The 19,692-nt window shown below is 37.4% G+C and overlaps 1 protein-coding gene across 6 annotated transcripts in view; it reads left to right on the top strand.

The window, feature by feature from the left end:
- Positions 1-19,692, top strand: part of Ube2k (ubiquitin-conjugating enzyme E2K) — a 66,145-nt gene that overhangs the window by 26,800 nt on the left and 19,653 nt on the right. For 3 of the 6 annotated variants that reach the window (NM_001106006.1, XM_039091716.2, XM_063272925.1), the window contains exons 2-3: positions 4,876-4,969; positions 11,872-11,930. The exons of 1 other annotated variant lie outside the window; for it this stretch is intronic. In NM_001106006.1, the coding sequence (NP_001099476.1) occupies positions 4,876-4,969; positions 11,872-11,930 (153 nt within the window). Of the gene's footprint in view, positions 1-4,875; positions 4,970-11,869; positions 11,931-19,692 lie in introns of those variants that run through there. 2 more of the 6 variants (XM_063272926.1, XM_063272927.1) reach the window with 2 other exon arrangements.

The following is a 19,692-nucleotide window of genomic DNA, read 5'->3' as shown; positions in this document are numbered from 1 at the left end:
TCACCCTCTTGTGTGAGCTTCAAGTGCTGGCTGCTATTGTACCTTTGAACTACCATGTCCATCCTAAATTAATAGTTGTTTCTCCTGGAGCTGAACGGATGTAAATCAGTGGTAGAGTTACCACTCTACTTGATAGCATGAACATGGGAAAATGTAGCTTAAAATGAGGAGGACTAAAGTCTCATGCAATCACTAACTTTTCTTTAGGGCACCAGAAAATTTATATTTTGAGGGTTAAGCAAGATCATATGAACAAAGTTCAGGTGAGTTCAAGCTGTATGCAGTTATGAGGACAGCCCTTGTCATGATAATGGAAACATGATGGGTAATCTGAAGTAAACCCACTCCTATTTACCATACCCGGGAGGAGCACAGAAGCACATTCCAAAACAGCCCATGTATTGGAGGAACAGCTCACAAGACTCTTTTTTTTTTTCTTCTTTTCGGGGCTAGGGACCGAACCCAGGACCTTGCGGTTCCTAGGCAAACGCTCTACCACTGAGCCAAATCCCCAACCTCAGCTCACAAGACTCTTGAGGTGATCCTTATACTTCTGCATCTCTAGTGCCCGGACTATAGATATGTATTACCTAGCTCATGTTGATATTTGGATTAAAGTTTCATTTTAGAATAGACACAAGTAAAGTGTATGAAAATTTTTTTATTTGTCCTCTTCTGACCTCCACAAGCACCAGACAAGCAAGTGGTACACAGACATATGTGCATGCAAAACACCCATATTCACAACAACAAATACTGTATTTATGAGCTGGTAATGTATCTCAGCTGGGTAGTGAATGCTTACCCTAGCAAGTGCAAAGTCTTGCTTTGATCTTCAATAGCAAATATAAATATGTTTATATTTGTATGTATGAAGGCACACACCTAAAACCCCAGCATACACTCGGCTGAGGCAGAAAGATCTCCACAGGTTTGAGGATGACTAGCAATACGTGGAGAGACTATGAAAGAACAGTAATAGCATATCTGCTACTTTGCACTCAGCATTGCTATGTCAAGGATTGCTTTCTGTACTTTGTTTTTCTTTCTTCTCTGGAAATGTATTAGAAATCTGTCAATCTTTTTTGGGGAGTTGTAGAAGGGTAGTGTTGGGATTTGAGCTTGTGCCTATACATGCTCTATACCTATTCTCAGACTCCCTTTTCCTCCTTTATTTTTACATTTGTGTGTGTCTGTATGTATGTGTACGTGTGTCTATATGCACATGTGGGTGTAGGGAGATAGGAAACAACCTGTCCTAGTGTAGGGGTTGTTGGTTCTTTTACCATGGAAGGTCTAGAAATTGCCACATTTGGTGGCAACTCCTTTTATCTATTGAACCATATGATATGGCTGGCCTTTTCCTGGCAAAAAACCCCCCCCCCCATTTTCTTCTTTTAGATAAGGTCTATGTAGTTATGTAGTCTAGGCTGACCTCAGATTTGCTGTGTAGCTGAGGATGATCTTCAATTTCTGATCCTACCCCTTCCACCTCCCTAGATTGGGGATCATACTGAGCCAGGACTTCATGCCTTCTAGGCACTCTTACTGAGCTAAGGGCTGGGCCCAGCATTCTGCACTTTCTCACCAGCAGTATGTTTTATGCTGTTTTGCTCTCTCTTAATAGTTACATTGCTTACTAGGAGCTGTATCTTTTTTTCATCTGCACCCCCTGCCTCTCCCCCCCCCCCCCCCATACCCCCTTTGCCTTAGACAGAGCTTCTCTGGCTGTCCTGGGACTTGTTATTAGCTTCAAACACGAGAGTGCCTGCTACCTCTGGTTCCTGAGTTGCTGGGATTAAAGGTGTGCACCACCATGCCTGGCCATCATTTTGTGTTTGGGCCTTAGTAATACTTTGTAGATCCAAAGGAATGTCAGAAAGACCCAGACTACTAGAAGTCCTTCCTGCCTTGTGCTGACCTGTGTTAGAAGAAAATTATAGAAGAACAGCTTTGCAGTTGTCCTTACTAAAGATGTGGTGCCAAAAATAACACACTGAAGGTTTCGTGCAGAAGCTACACATTGTTTTGTTTCTGTTTTTTAGAAATTAATGTTTCCATTCTTTTTTTTTTTTTTTTTTTTTTTTTTTGGTTCTTTTTTTCGGAGCTGGGGACCGAACCCAGGGCCTTGCGCTTCCTAGGTAAGCGCTCTGCCACTGAGCTAAATCCCCAGCCCCTAATGTTTCCATTCTTAAAACCGAAGTGAATTATAAAATATTTTCTTTTTCTTTTTTTTTTTTTTTTTCTTTTTTTTTTTCGGAGCTGGGAACCGAACCCAGGGCCTTGCACTTGCTAGGCAAGCGCTCTACCACTGAGCTAAATCCCGAACCCCATAAAATATTTTCTAATGAAAGACTTTTTGTTTGTTATTAATCAAAGATAATGTTTGCTTACGAAACCTGTTTATTCTGAAAAGTGCTGGTGACATCTGTATTGTGCACTCAAGGGTCTTGGGATTGATCCCAGCACCTCTACTACTACCTTTTTAAAACAACAGCAACAAACAAGCAAATAATTTACAGACATATGTTATTAAAATGATTGTGTGACAGGCATTCTCATTTTATACTAATAAAATTGAGAGTTAGTTACAGTTTCAGTGACATACCCTGAACTAATAAGACAAGTCAATGGCAGAAGCAGGATTCAGCATACATTTGACTCCAGGGGCCATGCCTTCTAGTAGTCTATTCTCTTGCTCTTGTCCACGTTTCCAATGACATTTTAAATCAATTTGTGTGGGTAGTGGGAGGTTTAGATTATGAAGTAATTGGATGTTTAAATCAAACTGTGAAGATATAAAGAGTAATTATTAACTTGATAAAAAGTTGAGTTGTGAAAAATTCTCGTTTTTAACTTCGTTTTCTTTTTATCTTTAGTTATCTGCAGATAAAGACCTAGAATGTAAAATGCTTTATAATGGGATTCATCCTGGTGATGGTATTTTCTTGAGCAGATTTAGTAAATCCTTCATATACTACTAGTATTTTTCTAGAGTGAAAAAATGCTTTTTTTTTTTTTTTTTTTTTTTTTTTTTTTGGAGCTGGGGACCGAACCCAGGGCCTTGCGCTTCCTAGGTAAGCGCTCTACCACTGAGCTAAATCCCCAGCCCCGAAAAATTCATTTTTTTCACCTCTGAATTATAATTTGGGTGAGATATGGACAGATATAAGGACAGGTGTAAAAATTGACAACTATTTACTTAGTGTTTTACTAATCAGATACTTGGGGCAGTTGCAAGAAAGCAGTTTTCTAATTTATTATCTTTTCTTTCAAAAACAACTCTAATTAGATCCTTTAGTGTTGAAGCATTTTAGAGTTATTTACTTCATTGTACACCGGAGAAAATTGATTGTGGGATGCTACGTAGTAATCTTTGAAAGCATTGATAATTTACAAGATATTATTTTGCTTAGACATTTTAGTGGAAGAAATGAGGTATGAAGATGATACTTGTGACTGCTTAAATTGGTTGCTAAAATTCAGTTTCACCTCTAATTTTTGCTTCCAGTTTTCCTAACATTCACTCTTGTACACAATGGATAAGATATTTTTACTTTTACTAATATATACATTTCTTTCTCCACCACAAATACAAAAGAGTGCTAGTTTCCTAGGGCATGGGAAGCTTCTTGTGCATATTTACCATTAATAATCATCTTTTGAATGTTTTGGAAAAAATGAGATGCTGACATCTCAGAATAAAGATTATTAAAGAAACCAGTACCCACTGGAATATTTTTAGAATACATAAAAGTCATGTCTTTATCTTGTGCTTTTATTAAAATATTATGAATGATGATAACATAAACTTGGATTTTGAGTTACATTCTGTTTCTATACTAAAATTATTATATAAGAAGGTAAAACTGATTGGTTGTTTTTATTAGAGGTGAAAAGAAGATGCTAAAGACCTTAAATTATAGTCATCATTGTCCTGTCCATTCACAAGGTGCTTCTAAAAGCCAACAGTATACGTCTTTGTGACCTTCCTTTCATAAATGTAGGCATGTTACTGACATAAAAATAATGAATTCATATATAAAAATTTGAACATTAGGGGTTTAGTTTTAAATCGAGAAACCCTGGAAATTAGGAGTGTTCAGAGTGCTCAGTATGACCAATAAGATAACAAGAGAGGCATGTCTGTCAGCAGGAAGATCCTGTAGAAGAGAATGCTAATGTGAGTCACACTGGATGGTTTTCTGAGTTATTTAAGATCACCATGACTCTTGAGGATAGCCTTTCACACGGTTATGATAAATGCTTTGAGAAGCATTAAGTGCAAAATAAGTAGATACAGGTAAATTTAAATTCGGTTTGTGTTAGTTAGAAGGTAGTTGTCACTGAAGTAAATAAATCTGAAAAGTAAATAGACGGCATCAGAAGATTCTCTGGGGATTTAACCGTGGAAAGGAATGCTATGCCTAGACTGTTTATCATTGCAGTGGGTGCTACAGTAAATCAGTTAAATATCCAGAGTTGTTATGATTAACTCAAATGGGAGTTTATGGTCTAAATGGCTTTACTAACCATAAATTTTCTGGCGACTGGGCAGAGACAGTGTAGAAATAGCATCTTAGCAGTTAATAAGCATGCATTGAATTGACCAACAGAAAATAATTTGTCTCTAATAAAATTCTTCTGAGTTCAACACACAATTGCACTCTTGTTCAAATTGGTACTATTTTATTATAAATATGAAATTAATATTTTATTTAAAAGTTTTTTAGGCTTTAGAAAAACATAGACTTGTTTTCCTAAAGTAGATAATCAAACATGAGAAATGGGTTTTTAATTTTTAATAGGTAATATTTTAAAATAGGCTTTCTTCTTGTTGGTATAACTAACATTTATTTTCTGTTTATTTTTAAGACGAGCAAAAATCAAATTAAAGTAGATCTTGTAGATGAGAATTTTACAGAATTAAGAGGAGAAATAGCAGGACCTCCAGACACACCGTATGAAGGCAAGTACTTTTTTCTGTATCAAAATATTGTGCTTATTAGAACTTGTCTGAGACACTGAGCCAGAGTAATCCTGAGCATCTGTCAATAAAATTCATGGAAGGTAATTTTACTGGTTTAGGGCCTACTGAAGTTTTTAAAATGATAAATTTTGACACTTAACTGGACTGGTTTTTCTTACTGTGTTTCAGCCAATTTAAAAATATTTTCTCAAATACATTTACCACAGCTAAGTTACAGGTTTTATAGGCTAGAATTTAACATTACATATGTCTTATTCTACTATATTGTAAAGCTTTTTTATCTTGTTACCAATTCTGTTGTTTACAATAACCACATTTTATAGCATAACAATATAGAATGTTAAGCCTTGATATACTCAGATACTCTTGATATGGTTAATAAACCTTGTCTTAGCATTTGATTAATAAGGTGTTGGTTTTGCTTTTAAAGTTTCCCCTCCCTACTATTTCCTATTTCATTTAGTCACATATTTATATAGTTTGTTGCCTAAATACTCAATTTTCCTTATTTAAAACCATTTTGAGTGATTATTTTAAAACATACAAAAAAGGAAATAGCTTTGTTGATTTTTCTATATTTATAATTTTAGCTCTTTACTTTAGAACTTGGAATTTAAGTGTTTGGCTAAAGGAAGAAACTAGTATTTGTATTTCTTAGACAAATCTTCATTAGAGAATATATTGCAGACTTGGGTCATGAAGGGCAACCATAGCTTTTGCATATTACATAATGACTATTACTATTGGTTTAATAGAGAGCATATGGCCGTATGTAGTAGCACTTCCTTGTAAGAGCACTACATGTATTTTCTCATTCAGGTTTTACCTAATCTTACAAGGTAAGTATAATAACCCCTGTTTAATCGACACGCTTGAACTTAGAGAATTTAACTAAGGTCAAACACGTAAGTTGAACATGGGGTTTGGACTACCTGTGACATACTTCAAAGCCTATGCTTTTAATAACTTTTTTAAAATAACTTTTGTTTAAATGAGGATTCATGAAATGGTAAAAATGGTGCTTATGGCTATTTTAAGTCGAGTGCTCTCTCTAATCTGTAGTGAAGTTCAGAAAACTCAATATTCTTGTCAATTTTTGTTTTCATTCAAAACCTTAAAAGATCCTAGAGTATCATTAGACTATCATCAAAAATTCTATTTTGTTGGTTTTTGAAACAGGGTTTTCTTTGTAGCTTGAGCTGACCTCATACTCTCAGCAATCCCCCTACTTCAGTTTGCAGTGTTGGGATTACAGGTGGGAGGCACTTTTACCTGGCTTTCATCACTCTGATTACCTCTACTCGTTCCCCTCTGCTCTGAATGTTTGAGGCCTACGCTGTCCTCTGACTGGCTGCTGTGGCTAAGGCTTGTCCTGAGCTCCTGCTCCTCCTGCTTGCATTTTTCATTGGGTGGACTCACAGCCACAGCCCATAACCTCAGGGCACCAACTTATATTGCTAAGTATTTCATTGTTGTACATGTTCTTATGTGAATTTTTGTTTTTTTAATATATATTTTAATATTTATTTATTTTATGCATATGAGTACACTGTAGCACACCAGATTCAGACACACCAGAAGAGGGTACTAAATCACATTACAGATGGTTGTGAGCCACCATGTGAATGCTGGGAATTGAACTTAGGACCTCTGGAAGAGCAGCCAATACTCTTTAACAGCTGAGCCATCTCTTCAGCTCATGGTTTTGTTTTTTTAATAGGCAGAATTTCACTGTGTAGCCCTGGATATCCCAGAACTCACTAAGTAGACAAGGCTGTCCTTTAATTCAGACAGATTTGTCTGTTCCAGGTACTGAGATTAAAGGCATGTACCACCATACCTGGCTCATTTAGTTCTTTTGACATCTTTTAGTGGAGGTCTTTATTATCTTATAAAAATTAAGTGTGTTAGTAGCAAATAGTGTTTTGATCTCCTAGCTTCTTTAATGGCAGGTATTGTAATTGTATCTTTCTATCTATCTGTCTGTCTGTCTCTATCTTCTTTCTTTCTTCCTTTCTATCTTTCCTTTCTTCCTTTCTTTCCCTCCCTCCCTCCCTCCCTCCCTCCCTCCCTCCCTCCCTCCCTTCCTCCCTCCCTTCCTTCCTTCCTTCCTTCCTTCCTTCCTTCCTTTGTAGTGCAGAGGATCCAATTCAAGGTCAAGGTCTTGTGTACATTTCCAAGCAGTTATAAACTGAGCCACACCCCAATCCTATAATTGTTCCTGAGTTGCTTTTTCAGATTGTTCAGACTTTTTTTTTTAAATTTATTTATTATATACACTGTAGCTGTCTTCAGATACAGCAGAAGAGGGCATTAGATCTCATTACTGGTGGTTGTGAGCCACCATGTGGTTGCTGGGAATTGAACTCAGGACTTCTGGAAGACCAGTCATTGTTCTTAACCACTGAGCCATCTCTCCAGCCCTTGTTCAGACATTTTTAAATTGCAAGAATTATTATTATTCTAGAGCTTTTTCAGCAAACTTATAATATATAGGGACCCTCTTAAGCTCACTGGGTAGAATGTTTGTTACCTTTTTCGCAGTGCTGTATGAACTTCTAAACATTGGATAATTTTTCTTAGAGTATTTAAGATAAAACATTTCATTTTTGCTAGAAACAAGTTATGTATGTGCTTATTTATGCAACATTTAAAAATAAGGCTTATTTGTTTTTATAAGATTTGAGGCATGTGCTTGAAGAGTAGATTATTAACACCTGTTTTTAATCGTTAAACTGTTAAAGCTATACTGAAGAAAAGTATTATTTATGTCATAAACTTACATATCCGTCCTAATAAACACAGGTGAATGAGGGCTCGCTGGGTTATGTTGCTGTTGTTGGTGCTTGTGTATTTATTTACCCTTTCATTTCTTGCTGATATTGGGAGGTGAGTTAGGTCTGTTGAATGTAGAACACAGGAGTAGGAGCATGCTGGGCAAGCTCTCACACTGAGCAGTATCTCCCCACCCTGCTTTTGGTTTTGGTATAAATTTAAAAGTATAGAGAAAGCTTACCTGTAAAATATTCATCCATATTATCATTTAAAAGCAATTTTATGTTGTATTAAAAATGACTAGATTTGGGGTTGGGGATTTGGCTCAGTGGTAGAGCGCTTGCTAGAGCGCAAGGCCCTGGGTTCGATCCCCAGCTCCGGGAAGAAAAAAAAAAAAGAAAAAAGAAAAAAAATGACTAGATTTTCAAGGAGAATAAACGTGAGAAATGGAGTTTTCTCAACTTCCTTCTTCTAAATAACCCAGTGGGTAAAGAATTAATTTATTCCTTTTTGCCTAAAAGTTCTTTCAAATTTGTTAGATTCAAATGGGCAGTACAGTAATTCTTGTCTACTTCCTTTATTCTCTTTGGAGGAAGTTAAAGTTCACAATTGTTTCTCTGGACATAGTGGCTCTTGCTTGTAACCCTAGCAAGAAGCTGAGGACTGCTATGAATTCCGGGCCATCCGAGGGTACATGACTCTCAGATATGTCTTAAGCTACAGAGGGTCGTAATTGAAATACCCTACCAATCCCAACAAGATAAGAGAAAAAAGTTGGTAAAATGTTTAGTTAATGGGAGGCTATTCTTAAAGTTGTGTGGAGTGGTACATCTGTAAGTTAGCTGTTTAGGAGAATGGGATGGAAGGACTACATGAGTTCAAGGCTAGCCTAGGTAACATAGCAAGACCTGGTCTAAAACAGAACAATAGAAAATACAAATAGAATTAAAAACACGTATTCTTTTTTTTTTTTTTTTTTTTTCCTTTTCTTTTTTCCGGAGCTGGGGACCGAACCCAGGGCCTTGCGCTTGCTAGGCAAGCGCTTTACCACTGGGCTAAATCCCCAACCCCAAAAACACATATTCTTGAAGAGGTCAGTATTTTATATTGAAGGTTGTTGTGTATAAATAATGCTTATAAAAGTCTCTTAGCTGGGGCTGGAGAGAGAGATGGCTCAGTGGTTAAGAGCACCGACTGCTCTTCCAGAGGTCATGAGTTCAATTCCCAGCAACCACATGGTGGCTCACAACCATCTGTAATGGGATCCAATGCCCTCTTCTGGTGTGTCTGAAGACAGCTACAGTGTACTTATATATAATAAATAAATTAAAAAAAAAAGTCTCTTAGCTGTTCATTGATGAGGGCTACTTGTTTGGCCATGGGCTCTTGGGATGACATTGCCCAACGACAGCTGCCTTCAGTGCTCTGTTCTGTTTGCAAGATGAGATCAGTTAGTGGTGCATTTCTCATATCCATTGCCAAGCTAGAAATCATTGTGTGTCATGACTGATCCTACAGTGATCTTTTTTTTTTTTTTTGAAAGTTGTTGAAAATTGACAAACCAATGTGGCATGGAGTGGAAATCAGATTTTGAGGATTCTACAGTCTAGTTGTTTAAATAATATCTTTTTTTTTTTTTCTCTTTTTTTTCGGAGCTGGGGACCGAACTCAGGGCCTTGCGTTTGCTAGGCAAGCGCTCTACCACTGAGCTAAATCCCCAACCCCTTAAATAATATCTTTGAACTCTCAAACTGCTCCTAAATTTTTTTAAAGCATTTAAGAAGGAAGAGCTTTGTGACATAATAAAGATGCCACTCTAAAGTTTGCTTAGAAAAATGAAAAGAATCTTAGAGGAAAAGAAGGCCGTGTAGGCTACCCCACATGTGTGCAGGGGTCACTACCGTGTGTGAAGGGTAGTCTGGTTTTACTCTCACTTTTAGTAAATCTTCATTGTTACTGCTGAAAAATAAAGATGATTCCACACATTATAAACAAAATGTCTGTATTTGGAGCTGTTATTCATAATTCTTAGTATAAATGGTCATCTCTATAATTAGAGATTCTCTTAAGTACTCTGACCTGTCTTCCTTCTGTTCTGACTGCTTTTCTTTACACTTCAGTATTGCCATGTGATTCAGATATCTTGTTCAAGCCATATATCATTTGACCAGGGATTTTACCAAAAAAGAATTGTAATCAGAAAGCTGTTGAGGGGGCTGGAGATGGCTCAGTGGTTAAGAGCACTGGCTGCTCTTCCAGAGGTCCTGAGTTCAGTTCCCAGCAACCACATGGTGCCTCACAACCATCTGTAATGGGATGAGGCCCTCTTCTGGTGTGTCTGAAGATAGTTACATAGTATATTCATATACATAAAATAAATAATTCTGGAGAAAGCTGTTGAGGGATGAGTATGATACTGCATTCCTGTAATCCTAGCACTTGGAAAGTTGAGGCAGGGGATTTGCAATTTTAAGGCCATCCTGGGCTAGATAGTGAGACTTTGGGGTGTGTAAGGGAGGGGAGGTAGTTGTTGCTTGAAGAACCTAGATGAAATGTTCGTTTATTTATTTATTTATTTAGATCTAAATTCATACATTCATAACAGTGGGGTATGGTAAATTTGGAAGGACCCCTGATACACTGATAATAGTTCACTACTTACAATTTTCAGAGCTAAATATTGATGATAGTAATGCCAATAGCACATTTCTTACTATGTCTCTGCACATGCATATGAAGGAACGTTACCATAATGAAACCTGTCATGGTTGAAATGAAACCTAGCTTAAGTAACTCATTCAGTAATGTGACAGGCTTTTTATTTTCATCTAGTTTATTTTTTGATTTATAGAAAAGGCTCTTAGTTTCATGTGTAAGATTTTCAGTAGCACAATTTATTTCCTATCTCTTTCTTTCATGTTAATGGTTTTTGAAATCTAGAACTGGGAGGTTTATTAGAGGTAGAATTTGGGGATGGAAAGTGGAGAGAAGTGTTTGAAACTGGCTGGCTTTGACCCCTCTAGCTCAACAGGGTTTTCAATCAGGAGATCTTCTAGCCTCCCCATACCATGTGCTAGCTTTGTAGGAATGTGCTTTTGCAAGACTCTCTCCTTTACAGTAGAAACGTGGAGTTATAGTTTATTTTAAATACTTTACGTTGTGAAACCCTAACAGAGCCTCCCTCCCCAAATGCCTGATTAACTTCTGGTTCTTTTATTATTTTCTGAGATTCAAGTGCATACATTTGAAACAGTGGAGAAAGGTAGATTTGAAAGGACCCCAGATAATACTTAAAACTTACATTCAGAACCAAACAGAATAATACCTTCTGTTAATACAAATTATTGTTAGTTAGTACTTTGTAAAGTCTTGAAAGAGGATAGTGTTGTGTCTTGTTCTGTTTCTTTTGTTTTTTGACGTTATTTTGAAAATTTAAATGAAGTATTGACATCTAGTTTAGAAATACAAGTTGATGTTCTTTTCCTTTTGAATCTGGCTTCTCATGTAGCATAAACCAGTCTTGAATTTTGTATGAAGCCAAGGCAGGCCTTGGGTTCCTGGTTCTCTCTCGTCTATACTGTCCAAGTACTGGGATCACAGTTGTGTGACACAGTGCCTCACTTAGGGGATAAATGGGAAGATAGAGACCTTGTTGGAGAGAACTGACTAAGAGTTTTCCTTCTGTTATTGATGTATCCGTATCCCATGTCTCTGTACTGTCTTTCCTGTAATTCTTTGCCTTTTCTTTTCCTCTTTTAACCTTCTGTTTTCTGTCAGCATCTCTTACCAAGTGAACTAGAGAAAACAAGACCATTGAGCCTTACGCTACTAGTTAGTAATGAAATATTTAACAATGAGTTGTCTGTAGAGTTAATGTATTGTGTGTCTTTAGCTCTGTTACTATTAAACTAATATACAATGGAAGTTTTGTGACGTTTTAAATTTTCTTATAAAAAATCATGACTGATTATTTTGGGATTTCAATTTTCTCAGTACTCAATGCAAAATAATACATATTTTGAAACAGTTTTTCAGTGTGTTTGATATTAGATATTGAGTTGAGTAGCATTCTTAAATTTGTCCCCCCACCCCCTTTTTTTTTTTAGGTGGAAGATATCAACTAGAGATAAAAATACCAGAAACATATCCATTTAACCCCCCTAAGGTATTGTAAACCTGTTTTTGTGCATGGAATTTTAAAATACTTTGTATTTCTTAACACATCTAATATACGGATATGTATATAATATATGAATATTAGTGTGCTTTAGTACTTATTAAAGTTACAACTTTCTGAATAAATAATGTGAATAAACTTAATGGACAAAATTTCAGGCACGGTTCAAAGATTTGCTTCTGAAGTTAGAATGAAAAACAGTTTGCTAAAGGTAACCATTGATGGCTATGTATTGGAGTGTAATTTGTATCTCTTAATGGTCCAAATATTATCTTCAGGAAATTAGATGTGTAGTCAGATTTAGAGAAAGGTTCTCACTTGCTTTAAATAAATACTATTTAAATAAACATTAAATTTATTTAGAGAGTACTTGAGGACCAGGAATTGGCTAGTTCATTGGTAGAGTACTTTTCATGTACGTGCCAGGCCTCAGGTTTTATTTGCATGACTACCAGAATGGGAAGGGGGGAAAAATGAGAAAAAACTATGATAAAAACAAAGATGTTAAGGACATGTGCTGAGAAATAGCAAGACTTACGTTCTGTTTTTAAAAAGTTTCATTTATTCCTGTGAGCTCTATGCCTTCATGACCACCAGAGGAGGGGACTATATTCATCACTGATGTCTGTGAGCCGCACATGCGGGAGCTCCAGTGTTCTTAACCACGAGCCGTCTCTCCAGCCTCTCTGCATTCAACTTTTAGGAAGCCCACATTGTAGAAGGGGGAAGCCATTACTTCAACTGTGATAAATATTGAGAAAGCAGATGTTATTCTAGAATTGTATGTAACTTAATTGACTGGATCAGTTTTTTTAAACCTTTACATCTATAAGCATTTAGTCATTCAAGTTGATTACTTCCTTGCTTTGCCTGTCATATGATTAGCTGTCCATCTTTGTCACTCCTACTCAATCCTTATGCTGTTTGATAAGTGTTCTTAAAATGCTGGTCTTCTTTCTTTGCTAATAGTGTCAGAACTCCTTATCCCGGCACCACAGCTTCTTACAGCTGGATCTCAGTTTCTTGTCTACCTCTGTCTTTTTTATCCTCTTCATCATACATGGGTCTCATTTCCAGCTGAGATTATTTGCTATTTGTAGATAGATGCCTACTTTTGTATACGTTGTGTTGCTTTTCACTTGAATCTTTGTCTTTATTATTTAGAATTCCAGTTTTCTTTTGAGCAGCAGTACACCTTTTTCAGCTTTCACTTAAAAATGAGTAGATTTTTTTAGTTCATTCTTTCCTTCTATCCATCCATCCATCCATCCATCCATCCATCCATCCATCCATCCAGGATCTCACTATGTAGACCAAACTGAACTCAAATTCACAGGGATCTACTTGCCTTTGCCTTCTCACTTTAAAGGCATCTAAGCCCATATAAAAAACACACACTGCAGATGTATTAATTATCAGCCATATGTCTAGATTGGGCAGTCTAGTACTATACTGACTTACTCTCCAGCAAAAGACCCTTGCTACTTGTGTTTCTCCCTACATAATTTTCAGGTCCATCTGGGCTTGCTCTTCTCCATCCTCTCCTCCTCTCTACCTGTGTTCATCTCCCCCCCACCCCCCCAAATCCCCAAGCCTTCAGGCACACCTTTCCCTTCCACTGCCCAATCACAAGCTCTAGCCCTTTATTGACCAGTTAAAGTGGGGGGAGGGGGAGAGTTGACATGGCATTACCTGAGTGTGCCATCACTACTTGAGGAGCCAGTATTAAAATCAGAATATAAATAGCACCAGTCCAACTCACTACATGTCATCATGTCTAGTTAAGATTTCAATTCATTTCTAATTATTTAGTTATTTTTAATTTCTATTTTTAGTTGTGTATCACTGTGTATACCTGAAGAGGAGTTGGGTCTGCCAGAGCGTGAGTTCTAGCTGGTTATGAGTTTTTTTAAAAAATGTGTGTTTTGCTTGCACGTTTGTCTGTGCACCGTGTGCATTCAATGACCACAGAGTCCAGAAGAGGTCATCTCCTGGAATTGGAGTTATAAGCTGCCATATGGTTGCTGGGAATTGAACAACCGTTCACAGGAAGAATACCCAATGCTTTTAATCTCCAGATATCTTGACTGCCCTCCATTAAATGTTGTTTTTTTTTTTTTTTTTTTTAAGATTTATTTATTTCATGTATGTGAGTACACTGTAGCTGTCTTCAGACACACCAGAAGAGGGCATCAGACCTCACTTCAGATGGTTGTGAGCTACCATGTGGTTGCTGGGATTTGAACTCAGGACCTCAGGAAGATCAGTCAGTGCTCTTAACCACTGAGCCATCTCTCCAGCGCCATTAAATGTTTTTAATCTCTGAGCCGACTCTGTACTTGCCCCCTCGCTCGCCCCCTCCTGTTTTTTTTTTTTTTTTTTTTTTTTTGAGACAGGGTCTTAACAGTTGTGACTTGCTTGGAAATTCCTATGTATATCAAGTACCTCAAATCCCAGAAGATCCATCTGTCTGTGCCTCCCAAATGCTTGGTATAAAGGTATACATTAGTATACCTTGCCTATATTTTTTGTTCTTTTTTTTTTGGTTCTTTTTTTCGGAGCTGGGGACCGAACCCAGGGCCTTGCGCTTCCTAGGTAAGCGCTCTACCACTGAGCTAAATCCCCAGCCCCATATTTTTTGTTCTTAAAGGTTGTGTGTGTGTGTGTGTGTGTGTGTGTGTGTGTGTGTGTGAGTGAGTGAGTGATGCTGGGAGTTGAATGCAGGGCCTCCTGCACTCTAGGCAAGTGATCAAGAGCTACATCCCTGTCCCGTTAGCCTTCTTTAGATGGGTTATTCAGCACTATTAAATAATTGACATTTTGTGTATCCATGCCATCTACCCCCAGTTTTTCCAAAAGTGAAATATATGTTCATTAAACAATAATTCTATAATTACTTTCAGCTTTTGAAAAATCACCATTTAGCTGGTCATGGTGGCACATACCTTTAACCTCAACCCAGGGGAGGCAGAAGGAGGTGACTCTGAGTTCCAGGCCAGCCTACTCTGCAACAACTAGAATTAGATTAATAGAGGAGTTCCTATTGAAATAAAACAATTCCTCACCACCACGCCCTAAGAAAGCACAGCAAAACTATTTGTATTTTTTCAGTGTCTATGAATTTGACTGTTCTGGATACCTTGTATAATAAGGCAGATCACACACATTTTCCTCCTTGGTGTCTGCCCATAGTATTTTGCTGCTTCTGTTCATCCATGTTGTAACATGTCAGAATTTGCTTCCTTTCCGAGGTTTAGAGTGTGTGCATTGTTTCATTCATTTATGTACATACTCTGCCTTGTTTATCTTTTCATGTGAGCGGAGTTTTAAAACTTTTTTTTTTTTTTTTGCTTATTTTCTGTGTATATAAAAACACTCTGTATATGCAAGTTGTCTGGATACACTCATTGGTGTTTGTTAAAGGACAAACAGAGAGTTGTTTCTATTTCTGCTATTCAGGGCCCAGGGATCAAAATCAAGTTGTAGGACTTGGTTTGGTAATACGTTTGGTTTGTCCTCTGACCATCTGGTCAGTCAATGCGTGTTGCAGTATATTTGATCACATTGTGAACCCTGAGGTCGTGTTGTTTACTTGAAAAACCTGTTTGTAATGGCAGTGTGGCTTAGCCTTAGCACACACCTTTAATTCCTCTGGCTTCAAGACCCACATGTCCTTAGTTTACACCTTTATTCCCAAACCATGAAGATAAAGTTAGTTTGTTGAAGGAAGCGATGATGTCTAGTTGAGAGGCAGACCAAGTGACAAGTCAGAAAGATTTGACAGATAGGATATGCCCAACTCTCATGAAAGAGGAGCAAGGAGCTACTTAAGAGAACAGTGCAGAAACAAAAAAGGAGAGGAGGCAGTTTTACTGGAAGAGTTTTTCAGAGACAGATTTAAGAGTGAACAAACTAGACACAGGCGAAGACAAAACAAACCAGAGAATGAGAAGGAACCAGAAGATCAGGACAGATTGACATAGTTTGAGGCTAAGCAGAGCAAACAAAGTCAGGGTGACAGAGGAGTCAGATTGAGTCTATCAATTTGGAGAGGAGTCTGGGCCAGAACAGCTGAGTTGAAGCAGCCATCCAGAGATCAGAAATCACAGGAAAGGGTGAGCTTAATTCAGCAGTGAGTCAGGGGCTGAGAACATTCTAGGTCTTGGTAAGATTGTAAGAAGACTAGCAGCTTCCAGAATAGGGCTACATTAGCAGACAGAGGCAATAAACATAGGATAAGACAATTACTTCAGGAAAATAAAAGTTACTTGTGGGTTTTTTTTTGTTTTTGTTTTTGTTTTTTGTGTGTTTTTTTTTGAGACAGTGTCATACTGTGTAGCCTTGACTGACCTGGAAATCATAAAGATCTGCCTGCGTCTGTCAACTGAATGCTTGGAATGAAGGTGTGAGCCCCACGGGTTTTGTTTTGGGGGAAGGGCTCTCCCTATGTTACCTGTTCTGATACTGAAATCCTAGACTAAAGTAATAAGCCTCTGGGATAGTTCATAAGGTTTTTTTTTTTTTCCCCAAACAGAAAAGGAAGAAATGAGTATTATACACATTGCATTTTTCAGTACTAATATAATGATGCTCATAACTGATATTAGTTTGTGTCAAGAATTTTTTTCCCCATTTCCTATCACAATTTTAGTTCTCCTAGGTAAGACAAATTAATTAGTTAAGAGGTTAACTAGTATCCAGAGTCTAAGGATTTGGTAGTCTGTATGTTTGATAGGGACAGACTATCCTTCTAAATGATCTTAGTGCAGAAGGAGTAAGAACAAAGCATCACCACCCCACCTGTGTCTGAGAGAGAGAGAGACAGAGACAGAGACTGTGTGTCTGTGTGTCTGTGTGTCTGTGTGTGCCTGCTGTTCAGACTTGGAGCTTGATACTTTTGCAGCAGTTGCTTCTTACCACTGGCCCATGTCCTCAGCCCTTTGCTTTCATTTTCCTTTTATATTTTTGTTATGTTCAGGCTGAACAGGGGGCCTTGTACTGTTCCCCAGGATTTCTTCTTGATATATAAAAATAATTTAGGAATTAGATACTTGTTGGCTGGGGATATAGCTATTTGAAACCCCAGTTAGTTTGAGCAACCCAGTACCAGACTAGCCAGTATAGCTGTTCTGGCACTTGCTAAACGTGTATAAGGTTCTGGGTTTGACTACTACTGATACTACCAAACAAGTACTTGGTATAATTATACTAAGTATTTTAAAGCTTGCTCCTGTCTCCATTTTTGGGCAATCTTTGACGTGTAACTTAGGGTCTTACAAATGACAAGCAAACAAGGTATCATTGAATCCAGTTGTATACATTAATACTGTGAATTATACCAAGATGTTTTGCCTGCGTTGTCAGTAAATGTTACACAGGAATTGCACAGCCATACGTTTTTAATCACAGATGAGCACTCCTACCTGTAATTTATCCTGTGTCCAATCACAAATTATGAGTGTCAAATGGAAATTTTTAGAAATTTTCTAATTTAAAAATAACTTCTTATAATACATTATTATAACTATTTTATTTTGTTATTAATGCGTACTGTGCTTAATTTACATATTTAACTTAATAGTAGTATGTAATAAACAGAAAGTATAGTATAAAGTAGCTAGAAAGATGGCTCAGTGGTTAAGAACTCTTGTTCTTGTAGAGGATCAGCTTTTGCTCTGTAGACGAGCTGGCCTTGGAGATTCACCTGCCTCTGCCTCTGTCTCCTGAGTCTGCTCATCCATTCCTCACCCCCCCTAAAGGAAAAATTAGTGATGAGGGCTGTGAGATCTTTGCATGTCCTTATAGGGCTGCAGGAGTAAGCAGAGGCCTATACTATGAGCAAAAGTTTCAGAAAACATTGATTCCTTTGGTTTATCTTAAAATGGATATAAGATTTTTAAATTATTATTATTTTTGCTATTATTATTATTATATCATTGACTAGAAGAGTAGAAAATAATTGTTTGGTCAAAAATTAATAGAAGGGATTGAGGTCTCCAGTGCCCTTCTGAGAGTCAATTACAGTTATATTAACAAGGGGAGTAACCTAATCAAACTACCTCAGTGATTTCTTTTGTTACAGATTGAAATTTAGGGTTTTTTTTTTTGTTTGTTTTTTTTTTTTGAGGTTTTTTTTTTTGGTGGTATTAAGACATACCTTTTTCTTTTGTTTTTTGTTTTTTTTCAGATGGGGTTTCTCTGTGTTGTTCTCTTATTTGTTCTGGAACTATCTCTGTAGACCAATCTGGCTTTGAACTCACAGAGATCTACCTGCTTCTGCCTACAGAGTTCTGAAATTAAAGGCATGCACCACCATCACCTGCCAAAGACAAACTTTTAATCTATGAGGCAGGCAGTGACTGCTTTACAATCATTTTATGTGTCTGGGTGTTCTATTTGCATGTGTGTGTGTGCCTTTGGAAGTAGAAGACGGTCTTTTTATCCCCTGGAGCTGGACTTAGACAAAGTTGTCAGGAGTCTGGGGGAGTGTGTGTTTTAAACACTGGCCACTCTTCTAAAGAACCTGGCTCTGAGTCCTAGCACCCACAGGGTGGCTCACAGACATCTGCAGCTCCACTTTCATGGGTTTCAGTGCCTTCTTTTGGTCTTCCTGGACACCGGTGATATACAGTGTACAGAAATCCATGCATACAAAACATCCTGATACATTAAAATAAAACTAAATAAAGATCCACACCTTTGGTGACTTTCTTTAAACGAAGTTCATTAAAAAAAGAACCATCTGCATGTTCAGAATTGAACCTAGGTCCTCTGGGAGAGTGTGTCCACTACTATGCCCTTTCTCCAGCTGTGAAATTGAGTATTAAATACCAATACTAATCTTTAATGAGTGGGCCTACTTGTTTTAATTAATGGAATATTTCTTTCCTTTCCTTTCCTTTCCTTTCCTTTCCTTTTCTTTTCTTTTCTTTTCTTTTCTTTTCTTTTCTTTTCTTTTCTTTTCTTTTTATGTATGTGAGTACACTGTCGCTGTCTTCAGACACACCAGAAGAGGGCATCAGATCCCATTACAGATAGTTGTGAGCCACCATGTGGTTGCTGGGATTTGAACTCAGGACCTCTGGAAGAGCAGTCAGTGCTCTTAACCACTGAGCCATCTCTCCAGCCCCCGAATATTTTCTTTTGTATGAAGTATTTTCCGTTTTGGAGTAAATGTGATATTACTTAAGGTTTTTCATTAAACTTAACGGGGGAATGGGGAACTTGCATCTAACATGAATAGAAGCCATGGTATTTGTTGAGTGAAATACTAAGGGAAATGAAGACTGATTATAGGAAGAGATAAGAATGCTGATGCTGGTTTTTTCTTTGTATATACAGTATTCAGATTTTCTTGTAGCAGATGAACACTTCCTATAGCTACTGAGTTTAGAATTTCGTGCCTGGTGCTAATGCCTTGTTTTCATATAAGGATAAGAAGACTTGAATTTTTTCATTAGTATATTGTAGCACTAGAGTAGTATCAATCACTTAAGTGTTTCTTCAGAGTATGATGCAACTAAGAAGCATTTTTACTGTACTGTTTGCTAAAATTGTGTGTTTATGATGTGTATATGTGGAGATCAGAGAACAACTTTTCCATGAGTTATGGGGATTTGGACATGCTTTCCGGCCTCAAAGCACAAGGCTTGTTGTTGTTGTCATCGTCGTTGTCATCATCATCACTATCAAGATTCTCATGGGCTGTCCTGATGCAGTCCAGCATTTCAGGTCCACAGCAGATGGAGCC

Source organism: Rattus norvegicus, chromosome 14, assembly GCF_036323735.1.
Source record: "Rattus norvegicus strain BN/NHsdMcwi chromosome 14, GRCr8, whole genome shotgun sequence".
NCBI classification, from domain to species: Eukaryota; Metazoa; Chordata; class Mammalia; order Rodentia; family Muridae; genus Rattus; species Rattus norvegicus.
The sequence above is the reverse complement of the archived record's forward strand: the minus strand, read 5'-3'. Positions and strand labels throughout refer to the sequence as shown.